Genomic DNA, 19,246 nt, shown 5'->3' with positions numbered 1-19,246 from the left:
GTCTGCCCAATATAAAGGATCAAAACTGGTGCTGGCAGCGGGAGGAGGTAGGGAACTGGTCTGTCTGCCCAATATAAAGGATCAAAACTGGTGGTGGCAGCGGGAGGAGGTAGGGAACTGGTCTGTCTGCCCAATATAAAGGATCAAAACTGGTGGTGGCAGCGGGAGGAGGTAGGGAACTGGTCTGTCTGCCCAATATAAAGGATCAAAACTGGTGGTGGCAGCGGGAGGAGGTAGGGAACTGGTCTGTCTGCCCAATATAAAGGATCAAAACTGGTGGTGGCAGCGGGAGGAGGTAGGGAACTGGTCTGTCTGCCCAATATAAAGGATCAAAACTGGTGGTGGCAGCGGGAGGAGGTAGGGAACTGGTCTGTCTGCCCAATATAAAGGATCAAAACTGGTGGTGGCAGCGGGAGGAGGTAGGGAACTGGTCTGTCTGCCCAATATAAAGCATCAAAACTGGTGGTGGCAGTGGGAGGAGGTAGGGAACTGGTCTGTCTGCCCAATATAAAGGATCAAAACTGGTGGAGGCAGGTGGCAGGGAGGAGGTAGGGAACTGGTCTGTCTGCCCAATATAAAGGATCAAAACTGGCGGAGGCAGGTGGCAGCGGGAGGAGGTAGGGAACTGGTCTGTCTGCCCAATATAAAGGATCAAAACTGGTGGTGGCAGCGGGAGGAGGTAGGGAACTGGTCTGTCTGCCCAATATAAAGGATCAAAACTGGTGGTGGCAGGTGGCAGTGGGAGGAGGTAGGGAACTGGTCTGTCTGCCCAATATAAAGGATCAAAACTGGTGGTGGTAGGTGGCAGGGGAGGAGGTAGGGAACTGGTCTGTCTGCCCAATATGAAGGATCAAAACTGCTGGTGGCAGCGGGAGGAGGTAGGGAACTGGTCTGTCTGCCCAATATAAAGGATCAAAACTGGTGGTGGCAGTGGGAGGAGGTAGGGAACTGGTCTGTCTGCCCAATATAAAGGATCAAATCTGGTGGTGGCAGTGGGAGGAGGTAGGGAACTGGTCTGTCTGCCCAATATAAAGTATCAAAACTGGTGGTGGCAGCGGGAGGAGGTAGGGAACTGGTCTTTCTGCCCAATATAAAGGATCAAATCTGGTGGTGGCAGCGGGAGGAGGTAGGGAACTGGTCTGTCTGCCCAATATAAAGGATCAAAACTGGTGGTGGCAGGTGGCAGTGGGAGGAGGTAGGGAACTGGTCTGTCTGCCCAATATAAAGGATCAAAACTGGTGGTGGTAGGTGGCAGGGGGAGGAGGTAGGGAACTGGTCTGTCTGCCCAATATGAAGGATCAAAACTGCTGGTGGCAGCGGGAGGAGGTAGGGAACTGGTCTGTCTGCCCAATATAAAGGATCAAAACTGGTGGTGGCAGTGGGAGGAGGTAGGGAACTGGTCTGTCTGCCCAATATAAAGGATCAAATCTGGTGGTGGCAGTGGGAGGAGGTAGGGAACTGGTCTGTCTGCCCAATATAAAGTATCAAAACTGGTGGTGGCAGCGGGAGGAGGTAGGGAACTGGTCTTTCTGCCCAATATAAAGGATCAAATCTGGTGGTGGCAGCGGGAGGAGGTAGGGAACTGGTCTGTCTGCCCAATATAAAGGATCAAAACTGGTGGTGGCAGCGGGAGGAGGTAGGGAACTGGTCTGTCTGCCCAATATAAAGGATCAAAACTGGTGGTGGCAGCGGGAGGAGGTAGGGAACTGGTCTGTCTGCCCAATATAAAGGATCAAAACTGGAGGAGGCAGGTGGCAGGGGGAGGAGGTAGGGAACTGGTCTGTCTGTCCAATATAAAGGATCAAAACTGGTGGTGGCAGTGGGAGGAGGTAGGGAACTAGTCTGTCTACCCAATATAAAGGATCAAAACTGGTGGTGGCAGCGGGAGGAGGTAGGGAACTGGTCTGTCTGCCCAATATAAAGGATCAAAACTGGTGGTGGCAGCGGGAGGAGGTAGGGAACTGGTCTGTCTGCACAATATAAAGGATCAAAACTGGTAGTGGCAGGTGGCAGCGGGAGGAGGTAGAGAACTGGTCTGTCTGCCCAATATAAAGGATCAAAACTGGTGGTGGCAGCGGGAGGAGGTAGGGAACTGGTCTGTCTGCCCAATATAAAGGATCAAAACTGGTGGTGGCAGCGGGAGGAGGTAGGGAACTGGTCTGTCTGCCCAATATAAAGGATCAAAACTGGTGGTGGCAGCGGGAGGAGGTAGGGAACTGGTCTGTCTGCCCAATATAAAGGATCAAAACTGGAGGAGGCAGGTGGCAGGGGAGGAGGTAGGGAACTGGTCTGTCTGCCCAATATAAAGGATCAAAACTGGAGGAGGCTGGTGGCAGGGGGAGGAGGTAGGGAACTAGTCTGTCTACCCAATATAAAGGATCAAAACTGGCGGAGGCAGGTGGCAGCGGGAGGAGGTAGAGAACTGGTCTGTCTGCCCCATATAAAGGATCAAAACTGGTGGTGGCAGCGGGAGGAGGTAGGGAACTGGTCTGTCTGCCCAATATAAAGGATCAAAACTGGTGGTGGCAGCGGGAGGAGGTAGGGAACTGGTCTGTCTGCCCAATATAAAGGATCAAAACTGGTGGTGGCAGCGGGAGGAGGTAGGGAACTGGTCTGTCTGCCCAATATAAAGGATCAAAACTGGTGGTGGCAGCGGGAGGAGGTAGGGAACTGGTCTGTCTGCCCAATATAAAGGATCAAAACTGGTGGTGGCAGCGGGAGGAGGTAGGGAACTGGTCTGTCTGCCCAATATAAAGGATCAAAACTGGTGGTGGCAGCGGGAGGAGGTAGGGAACTGGTCTGTCTGCCCAAGATAAAGGATCAAAACTGGCGGAGGCAGGTGGCAGCGGGAGGAGGTAGGGAACTGGTCTGTCTGCCCAATATAAAGGATCAAAACTGGTGGTGGCAGCGGGAGGAGGTAGGGAACTGGTCTGTCTGCCCAATATAAAGGATCAAAACTGGTGGTAGGTGGCAGGGGAGGAGGTAGGGAACTGGTCTGTCTGCCCAATATAAAGGATCAAAACTGGTGGTGGCAGCGGGAGGAGGTAGGGAACTGGTCTGTCTGCCCAATATAAAGGATCAAAACTGGTGGTGGCAGTGGGAGGAGGTAGGGAACTGGTCTGTCTGCCCAATATAAAGGATCAAAACTGGTGGTGGCAGCGGGAGGAGGTAGGGAACTGGTCTGTCTGCCCAATATAAAGGATCAAAACTGGTGGTGGCAGTGGGGGAGGGGTAGGGAACTGGTCTGTCTGCCCAATATAAAGGATCAAAAGGTGGTGGTAGGTGGCAGGGGAGGAGGTAGGGAACTGGTCTGTCTGCCCAATATAAAGGATCAAAACTGGTGGTGGCAGTGGGAGGAGGTAGGGAACTGGTCTGTCTGCCCAATATAAAGGATCAAAACTGGTGGTGGCAGCGGGAGGAGGTAGGGAACTGGTCTGTCTGCCCAATATAAAGGATCAAAACTGGTGGTGGCAGCGGGAGGAGGTAGGGAACTGGTCTGTCTGCCCAATATAAAGGATCAAAACTGGAGGAGGCAGGTGGCAGGGGAGGAGGTAGGGAACTGGTCTGTCTGCCCAATATAAAGGATCAAAACTGGTGGTGGCAGTGGGAGGAGGTAGGGAACTGGTCTGTCTGCCCAATATAAAGGATCAAAACTGGTGGTGGCAGCGGGAGGAGGTAGGGAACTGGTCTGTCTGCCCAATATAAAGGATCAAAACTGGTGGTGGCAGCGGGAGGAGGTAGGGAACTGGTCTGTCTGCCCAATATAAAGGATCAAAACTGGTAGTGGCAGGTGGCAGCGGGAGGAGGTAGAGAACTGGTCTGTCTGCCCAATATAAAGGATCAAAACTGGTGGTGGCAGCGGGAGGAGGTAGGGAACTGGTCTGTCTGCCCAATATAAAGGATCAAAACTGGTGGTGGCAGCGGGAGGAGGTAGGGAACTGGTCTGTCTGCCCAATATAAAGGATCAAAACTGGTGGTGGCAGCGGGAGGAGGTAGGGAACTGGTCTGTCTGCCCAATATAAAGGATCAAAACTGGAGGAGGCAGGTGGCAGGGGAGGAGGTAGGGAACTGGTCTGTCTGCCCAATATAAAGGATCAAAACTGGTGGTGGCAGTGGGAGGAGGTAGGGAACTAGTCTGTCTGCCCAATATAAAGGATCAAAACTGGCGGAGGCAGGTGGCAGCGGGAGGAGGTAGGGAACTGGTCTGTCTGCCCAATATAAAGGATCAAAACTGGTGGTGGCAGCGGGAGGAGGTAGGGAACTGGTCTGTCTGCCCAATATAAAGGATCAAAACTGGTGGTGGCAGCGGGAGGAGGTAGGGAAATGGTCTGTCTGCCCAATATAAAGGATCAAAACTGGTGGTGGCAGCGGGAGGAGGTAAGGAACTGGTCTGTCTGCCCAATATAAAGGATCAAAACTGGTGGTGGCAGCGGGAGGAGGTAGGGAACTGGTCTGTCTGCCCAATATAAAGGATCAAAACTGGTGGTGGCAGCGGGAGGAGGTAGGGAACTGGTCTGTCTGCCCAATATAAAGGATCAAAACTGGTGGTGGCAGCGGGAGGAGGTAGGGAACTGGTCTGTCTGCCCAAGATAAAGGATCAAAACTGGCGGAGGCAGGTGGCAGCGGGAGGAGGTAGGGAACTGGTCTGTCTGCCCAATATAAAGGATCAAAACTGGTGGTGGCAGCGGGAGGAGGTAGGGAACTGGTCTGTCTGCCCAATATAAAGGATCAAATCTGGTGGTGGCAGTGGGAGGAGGTAGGGAACTGGTCTGTCTGCCCAATATAAAGGATCAAAACTGGTGGTGGCAGCGGGAGGAGGTAGGGAACTGGTCTGTCTGCCCAATATAAAGCATCAAAACTGGTGGTGGCAGTGGGAGGAGGTAGGGAACTGGTCTGTCTGCCCAATATAAAGGATCAAAAAAGGTGGTGGTAGGTGGCAGGGGGAGGAGGTAGGGAACTGGTCTGTCTGCCCAATATAAAGGATCAAAACTGGTGGTGGCAGCGGGAGGAGGTAGGGAACTGGTCTGTCTGCCCAATATAAAGGATCAAATCTGGTGGTGGCAGTGGGAGGAGGTAGGGAACTGGTCTGTCTGCCCAATATAAAGGATCAAAACTGGTGGTGGCAGCGGGAGGAGGTAGGGAACTGGTCTGTCTGCCCAATATAAAGCATCAAAACTGGTGGTGGCAGTGGGAGGAGGTAGGGAACTGGTCTGTCTGCCCAATATAAAGGATCAAAAAAGGTGGTGGTAGGTGGCAGGGGGAGGAGGTAGGGAACTGGTCTGTCTGCCCAATATAAAGGATCAAAACTGGTGGTGGCAGTGGGAGGAGGTAGGGAACTAGTCTGTCTACCCAATATAAAGGATCAAAACTGGTGGTGGCAGCGGGAGGAGGTAGGGAACTGGTCTGTCTGCCCAATATAAAGGATCAAAACTGGTGGTGGCAGCGGGAGGAGGTAGGGAACTGGTCTGTCTGCCCAATATAAAGGATCAAAACTGGTGGTGGCAGCGGGAGGAGGTAGGGAACTGGTCTGTCTGCCCAATGTAAAGTATCAAAACTGGTGGTGGCAGCGGGAGGAGGTAGGGAACTGGTCTGTCTACCCAATATAAAGGATCAAATCTGGTGGTGGCAGCGGGAGGAGGTAGGGAACTGGTCTGTCTGCCCAATATAAAGGATCAAAACTGGTGGTGGCAGCGGGAGGAGGTAGGGAACTGGTCTGTCTGCCCAATATAAAGGATCAAAACTGGTGGTGGCAGTGGGAGGAGGTAGGGAACTGGTCTGTCTGCCCAATATAAAGGATCAAAACTGGTGGTGGCAGCGGGAGGAGGTAGGGAACTGGTCTGTCTGCCCAATATAAAGGATCAAAACTGGAGGAGGCAGGTGGCAGGGGGAGGAGGTAGGGAACTGGTCTGTCTGTCCAATATAAAGGATCAAAACTAGTGGTGGCAGTGGGAGGAGGTAGGGAACTAGTCTGTCTACCCAATATAAAGGATCAAAACTGGCGGAGGCAGGTGGCAGCGGGAGGAGGTAGAGAACTGGTCTGTCTGCCCCATATAAAGGATCAAAACTGGTGGTGGCAGCGGGAGGAGGTAGGGAACTGGTCTGTCTGCCCAATATAAAGGATCAAAACTGGTGGTGGCAGCGGGAGGAGGTAGGGAACTGGTCTGTCTGCCCAATATAAAGGATCAAAACTGGTGGTGGCAGCGGGAGGAGGTAGGGAACTGGTCTGTCTGCCCAATATAAAGGATCAAAACTGGTGGTGGCAGCGGGAGGAGGTAGGGAACTGGTCTGTCTGCCCAATATAAAGGATCAAAACTGGTGGTGGCAGGTGGCAGTGGGAGGAGGTAGGGAACTGGTCTGTCTGCCCAATATAAAGGATCAAAACTGGTGGTGGTAGGTGGCAGGGGGAGGAGGTAGGGAACTGGTCTGTCTGCCCAATATGAAGGATCAAAACTGCTGGTGGCAGTGGGAGGAGGTAGGGAACTGGTCTGTCTGCCCAATATAAAGGATCAAATCTGGTGGTGGCAGTGGGAGGAGGTAGGGAACTGGTCTGTCTGCCCAATATAAAGTATCAAAACTGGTGGTGGCAGCGGGAGGAGGTAGGGAACTGGTCTTTCTGCCCAATATAAAGGATCAAATCTGGTGGTGGCAGCGGGAGGAGGTAGGGAACTGGTCTGTCTGCCCAATATAAAGGATCAAAACTGGTGGTGGCAGCGGGAGGAGGTAGGGAACTGGTCTGTCTGCCCAATATAAAGGATCAAAACTGGTGGTGGCAGCGGGAGGAGGTAGGGAACTGGTCTGTCTGCCCAATATAAAGGATCAAAACTGGTGGTGGCAGCGGGAGGAGGTAGGGAACTGGTCTGTCTGCCCAAGATAAAGGATCAAAACTGGCGGAGGCAGGTGGCAGCGGGAGGAGGTAGGGAACTGGTCTGTCTGCCCAATATAAAGGATCAAAACTGGTGGTGGCAGCGGGAGGAGGTAGGGAACTGGTCTGTCTGCCCAATATAAAGCATCAAAACTGGTGGTGGCAGTGGGAGGAGGTAGGGAACTGGTCTGTCTGCCCAATATAAAGGATCAAAAAAGGTGGTGGTAGGTGGCAGGGGGAGGAGGTAGGGAACTGGTCTGTCTGCCCAATATAAAGGATCAAAACTGGTGGTGGCAGCGGGAGGAGGTAGGGAACTGGTCTGTCTGCCCAATATAAAGGATCAAAACTGGTGGTGGCAGGTGGCAGTGGGAGGAGGTAGGGAACTGGTCTGTCTGCCCAATATAAAGGATCAAAACTGGTGGTGGTAGGTGGCAGGGGGAGGAGGTAGGGAACTGGTCTGTCTGCCCAATATAAAGGATCAAAACTGGTGGTGGCAGCGGGAGGAGGTAGGGAACTGGTCTGTCTGCCCAATATAAAGGATCAAAACTGGTGGTGGCAGCGGGAGGAGGTAGGGAACTGGTCTGTCTGCCCAATATAAAGGATCAAAACTGGCGGAGGCAGGTGGCAGCGGGAGGAGGTAGGGAACTGGTCTGTCTGCCCAATATAAAGGATCAAAACTGGCAGAGGCAGGTGGCAGCGGGAGGAGGTAGGGAACTGGTCTGTCTGCCCAATATAAAGGATCAAAACTGGTGGTGGCAGCAGGAGGAGGTAGGGAACTGGTCTGTCTGCCCAATATAAACGATCAAAACTGGTGGTGGCAGCGGGAGGAGGTAGGGAACTGGTCTGTCTGCCCAATATAAAGGATCAAAACTGGTGGTGGCAGCGGGAGGAGGTAGGGAACAGGTCTGTCTGCCCAATATAAAGGATCAAAACTGGTGGTGGCAGCGGGAGGAGGTAGGGAACTGGTCTGTCTGCCCAATATAAAGGATCAAAACTGGTGGTGGCAGCGGGAGGAGGTAGGGAACTGGTCTGTCTGCCCAATATAAAGGATCAAAACTGGTGGTGGCAGCGGGAGGAGGTAAGGAACTGGTCTGTCTGCCCAATATAAAGGATCAAAACTGGTGGTGGCAGTGGGAGGAGGTAGGGAACTGGTCTGTCTGCCCAATATAAAGGATCAAAACTGGCGGAGGCAGGTGGCAGCGGGAGGAGGTAGGGAACTGGTCTGTCTGCCCAATATAAAGGATCAAAACTGGTGGTGGCAGCGGGAGGAGGTAGGGAACTGGTCTGTCTGCCCAATATAAAGGATCAAAACTGGTGGTGGCAGTGGGAGGAGGTAGGGAACTGGTATGTCTGCCCAATATAAAGGATCAAAACTGGAGGAGGCAGGTGGCAGGGGGAGGAGGTAGGGAACTGGTCTGTCTGCCCAATATAAAGGATCAAAACTGGTGGTGGCAGCAGGAGGATGTAGGGAACTGGTCTGTCTGCCCAATATAAAGGATCAAAACTGGTGGTGGCAGCGGGAGGAGGTAGGGAACTGGTCTGTCTGCCCAATATAAAGGATCAAAACTGGCGGAGGCAGGTGGCAGCGGCAGGAGGTAGGGAACTGGTCTGTCTGCCGAATATAAAGGATCAAAACTGTCAGAGGCAGGTGGCAGTAGGAGGAGGTAGGGAACTCGTCTGTCTGCCTAATATAAAGGATCAAAACTGGTGGTGGCAGCGGGAGGAGGTAGGGAACTGGTCTGTCTGCCCAATATAAAGGATCAAAACTGGTGGTGGCAGCGGGAGGAGGTAGGGAACTGGTCTGTCTGCCCAATATAAAGGATCAAAACTGGCGGAGGCAGGTTGCAGTGGGAGGAGGTAGGGAACTGGTCTGTCTACCCAATATAAAGGATCAAAACTGGCGGAGGCAGGTGGCAGCGGGAGGAGGTAGGGAACTGGTCTGTCTGCCCAATATAAAGGATCAAAACTGGTGGTGGCAGCGGGAGGAGGTAGGGAACTGGTCTGTCTGCCCAATATAAAGGATCAAAACTGGTGGTGGCAGGTGGCAGTGGGAGGAGGTAGGGAACTGGTCTGTCTGCCCAATATAAAGGATCAAAACTGGTGGTGGTAGGTGGCAGGGGGAGGAGGTAGGGAACTGGTCTGTCTGCCCAATATAAAGGATCAAAACTGGTGGTGGCAGCGGGAGGAGGTAGGGAACAGGTCTGTCTGCCCAATATAAAGGATCAAAACTGGAGGAGGCAGGTGGCAGGGGGAGGAGGTAGGGAACTGGTCTGTCTGCCCAATATAAAGGATCAAAACTGGTGGTGGCAGCAGGAGGAGGTAGGGAACTGGTCTGTCTGCCCAATATAAAGGATCAAAACTGGTGGTGGCAGCGGGAGGAGGTAGGGAACTGGTCTGTCTGCCCAATATAAAGGATCAAAACTGGTGGTGGCAGCGGGAGGAGGTAAGGAACTGGTCTGTCTGCCCAATATAAAGGATCAAAACTGGTGGTGGCAGTGGGAGGAGGTAGGGAACTGGTCTGTCTGCCCAATATAAAGGATCAAAACTGGCGGAGGCAGGTGGCAGCGGGAGGAGGTAGGGAACTGGTCTGTCTGCCCAATATAAAGGATCAAAACTGGTGGTGGCAGCGGGAGGAGGTAGGGAATTGGTCTGTCTGCCCAATATAAAGGATCAAAACTGGAGGAGGCAGGTGGCAGGGGGAGGAGGTAGGGAACTGGTCTGTCTGCCCAATATAAAGGATCAAAACTGCTGGTGGCAGCGGGAGGAGGTAGGGAACAGGTCTGTCTGCCCAATATAAAGGATCAAAACTGGTGGTGGCAGCGGGAGGAGGTAGGGAACTGGTCTGTCTGCCCAATATAAAGGATCAAAACTGGTGGTGGCAGCGGGAGGAGGTAGGGAACTGGTCTGTCTGCCCAATATAAAGGATCAAAACTGGAGGAGGCAGGTGGCAGGGGGAGGAGGTAGGGAACTGGTCTGTCTGCCCAATATAAAGGATCAAAACTGGTGGTGGCAGCGGGAGGAGGTAGGGAACTGGTCTGTCTACCCAATATAAAGGATCAAAACTGGTGGTGGCAGCGGGAGGAGGTAGGGAACTGGTCTGTCTGCCCAATATAAAGGATCAAAACTGGTGGTGGCAGTGGGAGGAGGTAGGGAACTGGTCTGTCTGCCCAATATAAAGGATCAAAACTGGAGGAGGCAGCGGGAGGAGGTAGGGAACTGGTCTGTCTGCCCAATATAAAGGATCAAAACTGGAGGAGGCAGGTGGCAGGGGGAGGAGGTAGGGAACTGGTCTGTCTGCCCAATATAAAGGATCAAAACTGGTGGTGGCAGCAGGAGGAGGTAGGGAACTGGTCTGTCTGCCCAATATAAAGGATCAAAACTGGTGGTGGCAGCGGGAGGAGGTAGGGAACTGGTCTGTCTGCCCAATATAAAGGATCAAAACTGGTGGTGGCAGCGGGAGGAGGTAGGGAACTGGTCTGTCTGCCCAATATAAAGGATCAAAACTGGTGGTGGCAGCGGGAGGAGGTAGGGAACTGGTCTGTCTGCCCAATATAAAGGATCAAAACTGGCGGAGGCAGGTGGCAGCGGGAGGAGGTAGGGAACTGGTCTGTCTGCCCAATATAAAGGATCAAAACTGGTAGTGGCAGCGGGAGGAGGTAGGGAACTGGTCTGTCTGCCCAATATAAAGGATCAAAACTGGTAGTGGCAGCGGGAGGAGGTAGGGAACTGGTCTGTCTGCCCAATATAAAGGATCAAAACTGGTAGTGGCAGCGGGAGGAGGTAGGGAACTGGTCTGTCTGCCCAATATAAAGGATCAAACTGGTAGTGGCAGTGGGAGGAGGTAGGGAACTGGTCTGTCTGCCCAATATAAAGGATCAAAACTGGTAGTGGCAGCGGGAGGAGGTAGGGAACTGGTCTGTCTGCCCAATATAAAGGATCAAAACTGGTGGTGGCAGTGGGAGGAGGTAGGGAACTGGTCTGTCTGCCCAATATAAAGGATCAAAACTGGTGGTGGCAGTGGGAGGAGGTAGGGAACTGGTCTGTCTGCCCAATATAAAGGATCAAAACAATAAAAATAATAAAAATAGCATAAATAGGAAAGTTACCAGTTTCATTTGAGGACCAGGATGTTGACAACTGTGGCATACAGATTGCAAAATAGTTGGGAAGAGATTTTTGATGTACTGATTCCATGGTACAGGGTGTAAGTTGATATATAAAACAACGCAAGATTCAAGACTTTGTGCTTTTCAGCTAAGATTATTACATAGAATTCTTGCCACCAACAAAATTTTGAATATTTGGGGCATGAAATCATCAAAGCTCTGCAGATTTTGTTGTGAGGATACAGAATCAATAGACCATTTATTTAGGTATTGCCCTCAGGTAGCCTGTTTCTGGTCTTAGGTTCAAGAATGGCTGAAAATGCATAGCATTGATCTAAAATTGACCCTAGAAATAGTACTTTTAGGAGATCTGGAGTGACGGGGTCAGTCAATTACTAATTACTAATACTCTTAGTAAAATTATTTATCTTCAACTCGCAATCTGTAGCCCCAGTGGATTGTTTTACATCAATCTTCAATAAGGCACTTAGTACATAGACATCAAATGGTTGAAATGAGAAATGTGTATCTGGAAATGTATCGTTCTCTGCAACTATTCTGTCCAATAAGGTGCCATCTGAGGCAAAGTGGTTCTAAACACAACATAAATGACTATCTTATCTGTTAGAGGTTGTCCTAATCTGCTGGGGTATTGAGGGGGTGGATTTTCATTTCAGAGATTCCACTACCTTCCAGAAGGCAGGCGGATTCCCAGCATTCTCAGACACACAGTTCAAGTACACTATATATAAGTAGTACACTATATATACAAACGTATGTAGATACCCCTTCAAATTAGTGCTGACAGGTGTATAAAATTGAGCACACAGCCGTGCAATCTCCGTAGACAAACATTGGCAGTAGAATGGGCCTTACTGAAGAGCTCAGTGAATTTCAATGTAGCACCGTCATAGGATGCCACCTTTCCTTCAGTTCGTCACATTTCTGTCCTGGTAGAGCAGCTCTGGTCAACTATAAGTGCTGTTATTGTGAAGTGTAAAACATCTAGGAGCAACAACAGCTCAGCCGCGAAGTGGTAGGCCACACAAGCTCACAGAATGGGATCGCTGAGGGCTGAATCACGTAGCGCATAAAAAAATGTCTGTCCTCAGTTGCAACACTTACTTCCGAGTTCGAAACAGCCTCTGGAAGCAACATCAGAAGTGTTTGCCAGGATCTTCATGAAATGAGTTTCCATGGCCGAGCAGCCATGGAAACTCAAGCCTAAGATCACCATGTTTTATGCCAAGCGTCGGCTGGAGTGGTGTAAAGCTCGCCGCCATTGGACTCTGGAGCGGTGGAAATGTGTTTTCTGGAGTGATAAATCATGCTTCACCATCTGGCAGTCCGATGGATGATGGATGAATATGGGTTTGCTACCTGCCCCATTGCATAGTGACAAATGTAGGGTTAGGGTTTAGTTTAGTAGATGATGGTCTGGGGCTTTTTCCTGATTTGGTCCTCTTAGTTCAAGTGAAGGGAAATCTTAATGCTACAGCATACAATGACATTCTAGACGATTCTTTGCTTCACACTTTGCGGCAACAGCTTGGGGGAGGACCTTTCCTGTTTCAGCATGACAGTTCCCCAATACACAAAGCGAGGTCCATACAGAAATGGTTTGTCGAGATCGGTGTGGAAGAACTTGACTGGCCTGCACAGAGCCCTGACCTCAACCCCATGGAACACCTTTGGAATGAATTGGAACGCCGACTGCGAGACAGGCCTAATCTCCCAACATCAGTGCCCGACCTCACTAATGCTCTTGTGGATGAATTGACGCAAGCCCCTGCAGCAATGTTCCAACATCTAGTGGAAAGCCTTCCCAGAAGAGTGGAGGCTGTTATAGCAGCAATGTTCCAACATCTAGTGGAAAGCCTTCCCATAAGAGTGGAGGCTGTTATAGCAGCAAAGGGGGGACCAACTCCATATTAATGCCCATGATTTTGGAATGAGATGTTCAACAAGGATTTCAAATCAAATGTATTTATAAAGCCTTTTTTTACATCAGCAGATGTCACAGAGTGTTTATACAGAAACCTAAAACCGCAAACAGCGAGCAATGCAGATGTAGAAGCACAGTGGCAATGAAAAAGTTCCTATGAAGGCAAGAACCTAGGAATAAACCCAGAGAGGAATCATGCTCTGGGGGGTGGCCAGTCCTCTTCTGACTGTGCCGGGTGGAAATTATAAGAGTACATGGCCATTAAGGCCAGCTCTGAGGGGTGGCCAGTCCTCTTCTGACTGTGCCGGGTGGAAATTATAAGAGTACATGGCCATTAAGGCCAGCTCTGAGGGGTGGCCAGTCCTCTTCTGACTGTGCCGGGTGGAAATTATAAGAGTACATGGCCATTGGCCATTAACTGTGCCAGTACATGGCCATTAAGGCCAGCTCTGAGGGGTGGCCAGTCCTCTTCTGACTGTGCCGGGTGGAAATTATAAGAGTACATGGCCATTAAGGCCAGCTCTGAGGGGTGGCCAGTCCTCTTCTGACTGTGCCGGGTGGAAATTATAAGAGTACATGGCCATTAAGGCCAGCTCTGAGGGGTGGCCAGTCCTCTTCTGACTGTGCCAGGTGGAGATTATAAGAGTACATGGCCATTATGGCCTGCTCTGAGGGGTGGCCAGTCCTCTTCTTACTGTGCCAGGCGGAGATTATAAGAGTACATGGCCATTAAGGCCAGCTATGATTGGTGGCCAGTCCTCTTCTGACTGTGCCAGGTGGAGATTATAAGAGTACATGGCCATTAAGGCCAGATTGTTCTTTAATATGTTCAACTGTTCATTGATGACCAGCAGGGTCAAATAATAATCACAGTGGTTGTAGAGGGCGCAACAGGCCAGCACCTCAGGAGTAAATGTCAGTTGGCTTTTCATAGCCTGAACATTCAGAGGTTGAGACAGCAGGTGCAGTAGAGGGAGACAGAGAGGGCGAGTAGAAAACAGCAGGTCCCGGGACCTGGAAGGGCATCTAGGAATCTTTGGGTTGTCTGAGAATTTATAGTGCAGCTTTAGATAATCCTTGGTTGAGGTCTGAGCAGATTATTTTCTGTGATTGTAAACGTAATAAGATGGTGGTCCGATAGAACAGGATTACTAGAAAACTAAACTAGATCCAGGGTGTGACTGTGGCAAATGCGTAGGTTCGGAGACGAGTTGGACAAAACCGATTTAGCCAATGATGGCTTCGAAAGCCTTTTGGAGAGGTTCTGTGGACTTTTCCATATGACTATTGAAATATTTTAGTAAAATTAACCACAATAACCACAGTTAATCTAGTTAGATAACTGTAGCCACTCCATAATAAATAAATATATATATTAACCTAGTTAAATAACCACAGCCACTCCATAATAAATAACCAAAGTTAACCTAGTCAAATAACCACAGCCACTCCATAATAAATAACCATAGTTAACATAGTCAAATAACCACAGCCACTCCATAATAAATAAATATATATATATATTAACCTAGTAAAATAACCACAGCCACTCCATAATAAATAAATATATATATATTAACCTAGTTAAATAACCACAGCCGCTCCATAATAAATAACCATAGTTAACCTAGTCAAATAACCACAGCCACTCCATAATAAATAACCAAAGTTAACCTAATAAAATAACCACAGCCACTCCATAATAAATAACCACAGTTAACCTAGTTAAATAACCACAGCCACTCCATAATAAATAACCACAGTTAACCTAGTTAAATAACCACAGCCACTCCATAATAAATAACCATAGTTAATCTAGTTAAATAACCACAGCCACTCCATAATAAATAACCATAGTTAACCTAGTTAAATAACCATAGTTAACCTAGTTAAATAGCCACAGCCACTCCATAATAAATAACCATAGTTAATCTAGTTAAATAACCACAGCCACTCCATAATAAATAACCATAGTTAACCTAGTTAAATAACCACAGCCACTCCATAATAAATAACCATAGTTAACCTAGTTAAATAACCACAGCCACTCCATAATAAATAACCATAGTTAACCTAGTCAAATAACCACACTTTACATCTCCACCTGACTGTCTGTGAGTCAGCATGTATTGAGGGCTTCCCCTGACAGTTTGTTGGCTAGCCTAGCCAACATGTGTTATTGTTTTAGGAAACGGGGGATCACTGCAGTATTCAGCAAGGGCTTCCCCATGTTCTACTTCAATAAAGTTTGATGGTTCTTTCCATCCTCAAAAAGCACAAGAAAGAGGCTTGACACCCGTCGCCTCAGATTGTGCTGAAATCATTTATGTAGTTATGAACAGATATGATTAGCACTCCTGAAACATTACTTTGTTGAGATATAATTTGATCTCTGAGAAAATAAGCTCACACCCCACCCCACTCCAACAACAGTATACAGTGTCAGTTCTCTATGTCTGACAAGCATTCTTCATCATAAATTAGTGTGAAAATACCACATTTGCCTCACTAGATGCCGCTGGTCCTACTAGTGCCACCACACCCTTTTATCTAATTTAGTGGTCTCTTGTGTTTATTAAATGGATCACAACATTTTCTTTGCAGCTTTGAGAAGAAAACCAATAGCTTTAGCTCATGATGAAAGTACATTGTGTGGTCATACTCACTATTCAAGCCAGTCCTCCTTGAAAGCAATTCAGTTTGTCCTTCTCTTTGCAACCTAATGCTTCAACCCAACTCTGAATAATCCAACTATCCCGGCGTAACTTCGTTAACATGATATCAGTGTCCCCCTCCACCTCCCCACAACCCCTCCTAAACTTAGTTAACAGTATATCAGTGTCCCCCTCTACCCCCTCCCTGCCCAGACCAAGTTTGGAGCTTAGAGAAACATGTCCCTCAAATACAAAAACAAAGGTCACATATCATGCAATATCTTTAAAATAACTTGTCATAAACTCTTTGTCTGCGGGGTGCTAATGTTCTCTCCACCCACAAACCGGCCAAAAAATATCTTCAGTCTACTTAAATATATAAACATTTGTTAAAGTGTTTAAAATTGTATTTAATAGAGTGGATCCACTCCGTATTTGAGTCCCAGTGGTATTTGATAATGTCATATTTTTGGGTAATGGCAACTATCATTTATATACATTCAGTGAAAATAAATTGAGACTAATATTAAATCCCAAAGTCATATAGTGTGGTGCTCCTGGAAGTGGTGACGCTGGTAAGACAGTGAAATACAGAGGCCTCTCCTCCAATCCATTTCCTTAACCAGAGTGGTCCATAATTAACTTGTGCTTGGTGGGCACTTTCAACCAGATATAAGGAGGCTGAGGCACCCGCATCCACAAGTCAGATACCTTCTTCCTCTGTGGTAAGGCTGTCTCCTCTCTTCACATGTTTACCGTTGTCTCATATTTGTAGTCAGCGACAGTAACTAACTGCACTGTTTAAATTGAGTTCTGCATTTTTCTTGACGCGTGAAAGATGTTACAATATGCAATCAAGTGACTTTGATTTAAAATGTTGCTTTAAGGAATGTGTTTTACTTTAAATGTGTTTTACTTCAAATGTAACTTTCATTTACTGTCTAAAGTGATGCTCCTGCACTTGTTTGGAATTTGAGTGGGTGGTCTAGAATGTAACTGAGTTTTCAGGGGTGTATATTTGAATTCTTTACATAATGTGTAGTAAAGTGAGTTGCCAGGAAAATGAAAGTCACCAGTTGCACCTGTAGTTGAATTGGAAATGGCTGTAATGACTGAGTTGAATGATGCCATTCAAAAACTGTTCTATCCCTTCGAGGGCTAAATGATAAGGCTTTGGGCTTGTGAATATTCATGACACCTTACTGTTTAACAGCGTCCTCCAAGAAGTACAAAGTAATCTGTAGGAGGAGGGAAAGAAGGTGAGACATGGTTTTAGTCTTCACATTAAAAGTGACAAAAATATTATAGAGAGATCGCTCATCTAACTATGTTGACTAGTGAGGAAGCGCCACAGTCAATCCTGTTACTCTTTCTTATTTAATCTCTTTCCTAGTGATCCGTCACCATGAGCACGGATGCGGAGATGGCCATCTACGGCAAGGCTGCCATATACCTCCGTAAGCCTGAGAGGGAGAGGATTGAGGCACAAACAGCACCCTTTGATTCAAAGAATTCCTGCTATGTGTCAGATGTCAAGGAGCTTTACCTTAAGGGTTTAATTACTGGCAGGGCCGAAGGAAAGTGTACTGTGACAGTCACAAATCCTGACGGCACTAAGGAGGTAAGCCTGATTTGTTGAAGTTTATGGAATTACTCTATTTTTTTCAACCTTAACTAGGCAAGTCAGTTAAGAACTAATTCTTATTTACAATGACGGCCTACCAAAAGGCACAATACCTCCCGTGGGGACGAGGGCTGGGAAACATCTATTTTTTTGAATGTAAAAAGAATATAGGACAAAACACACATCACGACAAGAGACAGCACAACAATAAAGAGAGACCTAAGACAACAACACAGCATGGCTGCAACAAATGACAAGACATCATGGTAGCAACACAACATGACAACAACATGGAAGCAACACAACATTGCGAATTGCAAAGTGCAAAGTGGAGTGACCCAGGGATGTGTGTGCTTTGGGGACCGGGTGTTGTATGTGGAGGATGAGGGCTGCAGTGGGTATCTCAGTTAGGTGGGAGTGAGGCCTAAGAGGGTTTTATAAATAGGCATCAACCAGTGGGTCTTGCGATGGGTATACAGAGATTACCAGTTTACAGAGGAGTATAGAGTGCAGTGATGTGTCCTATAAGGAGCATTGGTGGCAAATCTAATGGCTGAATGGAAAAGAACATCTAGCCGCTCAAGATCACCCTTACCTGCCAATCTATAAATAATGTCTCTGTAATCTAGCACGAGTAGGATGGTCATCTGAATCAGGGTTAGTTTGCCAGCTGGGGTGAAAGAGGAGCGATTATGATAGAGGAAACCAAGTCTAGATTTAACTTTAGCCTGCAGCTTTCATACGTGCTGAGAGGACAGTGTACCGTCTAGTCATACTCCCAAGTACTTGTATGAGGTAACTACCTCAAGCTCTAAACCCTCAGAGGAAGTAATCACACCTGTGGGGAGAGGGGCATTCTTCTTACCAAAGCACATGACCTTTGTTTTGGAGCTGTTCAGAACAAGGTTAAGGGCAGAGAAAGCTTGTTGGACACTAAGAAAGCTTTGTTGTAGAGCTTTTAAGACAAAGTCCGGGGAGGCGCCAGCTGAGTACTGTATAATCTGAGTATAAATGGATGAGAGAGCTTCTTACTGCCTGAGCTATGTTGTTGGTGTAAATTGAGAAGAGTGTGGGGCCTAGGATTGAGCCCTGGGGTACTCCCTTGGTGACTGGCAGTGGTTGAGAGAGCAGATGTTCTGACTTTATTCACTGGACTCTTTGAGAGAGGTAGTTAGCAAACCAGGCCAAAGACCCCTCAGAGACACCAATACTCCTTAGCCTGGCCCACAAGAATGGAATGGTCTACTGTATCAAAAGCCTTGGCCAAGTCAATAAAAATAGCAGTATAACATTGCTTAGAATCAAGGGCAATGGTGACATTTTAGAACCTTTAAGGTTGCAGGGACACATCCATAACCTGAGCAGAAACCAGATTGCAGACCAGAGAGAATAATATAGACGACAAGAAAGCCAGTCAGTTGATTTTTGACAAGTTTTTCCAACACTTTTGATAAACAGGGCAAAATAGAAATAGGCCTATAACAGTTAGGATCAGCTTGATCTCCCCCTTAATTAAAGCAACCTTAAAGAAAAACCTTTAAAAAAAATTGTAACCAAAGACAAGAAGGATTTCTTTGTTTTCTGTAAACAGAATATAACCTTTAAACACATGATTTTTATAGCTCTATTTAAAAATGGCATCATTTTTTGTATTGACTAGTCAAACATCCCCATGTCAGTGGGTGATAACAATGTAGTTGGATTCAAGAGGGCTGCACATACAAATGCAAAATTGTATTTAATGAGCAAAACGTTTTCAGTCATGTCCAGGTTAATCTGCATGTAATCTAGACTTCTGACTGTTTCAGGAAGGAAAAGAGTTCAAAGACGCAGACATCTTCCAGATGAACCCCCCTAAGTACGACAAGATTGAGGACATGGCCATGATGACCTACCTGAATGAAGCCTCTGTGTTGTATAACCTCAAAGAGCGTTATGCAGCATGGATGATCTATGTAAGAAACCTGCATAAACACAGACACACATACATGAACATAACAAACACACACACACAATACTACACATCAATGAATGGTAGAAATGAACATATACCAA

General features: G+C 48.0%; 1 protein-coding gene across 1 annotated transcript in view; it reads left to right on the top strand.

The window, feature by feature from the left end:
* The first annotated feature begins 16,689 nt into the window (after window positions 1-16,689).
* Window positions 16,690-19,246, top strand: part of LOC124048022 (myosin heavy chain, fast skeletal muscle-like) — a 37,774-nt gene continuing 35,217 nt past the window's right edge. The window contains exons 1-3 of the mRNA XM_046368372.1: window positions 16,690-16,826; window positions 16,961-17,188; window positions 19,000-19,146. Coding sequence (XP_046224328.1) covers window positions 16,973-17,188; window positions 19,000-19,146 — 363 coding nt within the window. The 5' untranslated portion in view covers window positions 16,690-16,826; window positions 16,961-16,972. The remainder of the gene's footprint in view (window positions 16,827-16,960; window positions 17,189-18,999; window positions 19,147-19,246) is intronic.

This window comes from Oncorhynchus gorbuscha, linkage group LG11 (genome assembly GCF_021184085.1).
Source record: "Oncorhynchus gorbuscha isolate QuinsamMale2020 ecotype Even-year linkage group LG11, OgorEven_v1.0, whole genome shotgun sequence".
Lineage (NCBI taxonomy): Eukaryota > Metazoa > Chordata > Actinopteri > Salmoniformes > Salmonidae > Oncorhynchus > Oncorhynchus gorbuscha.
The sequence above is the reverse complement of the archived record's forward strand: the minus strand, read 5'-3'. Positions and strand labels throughout refer to the sequence as shown.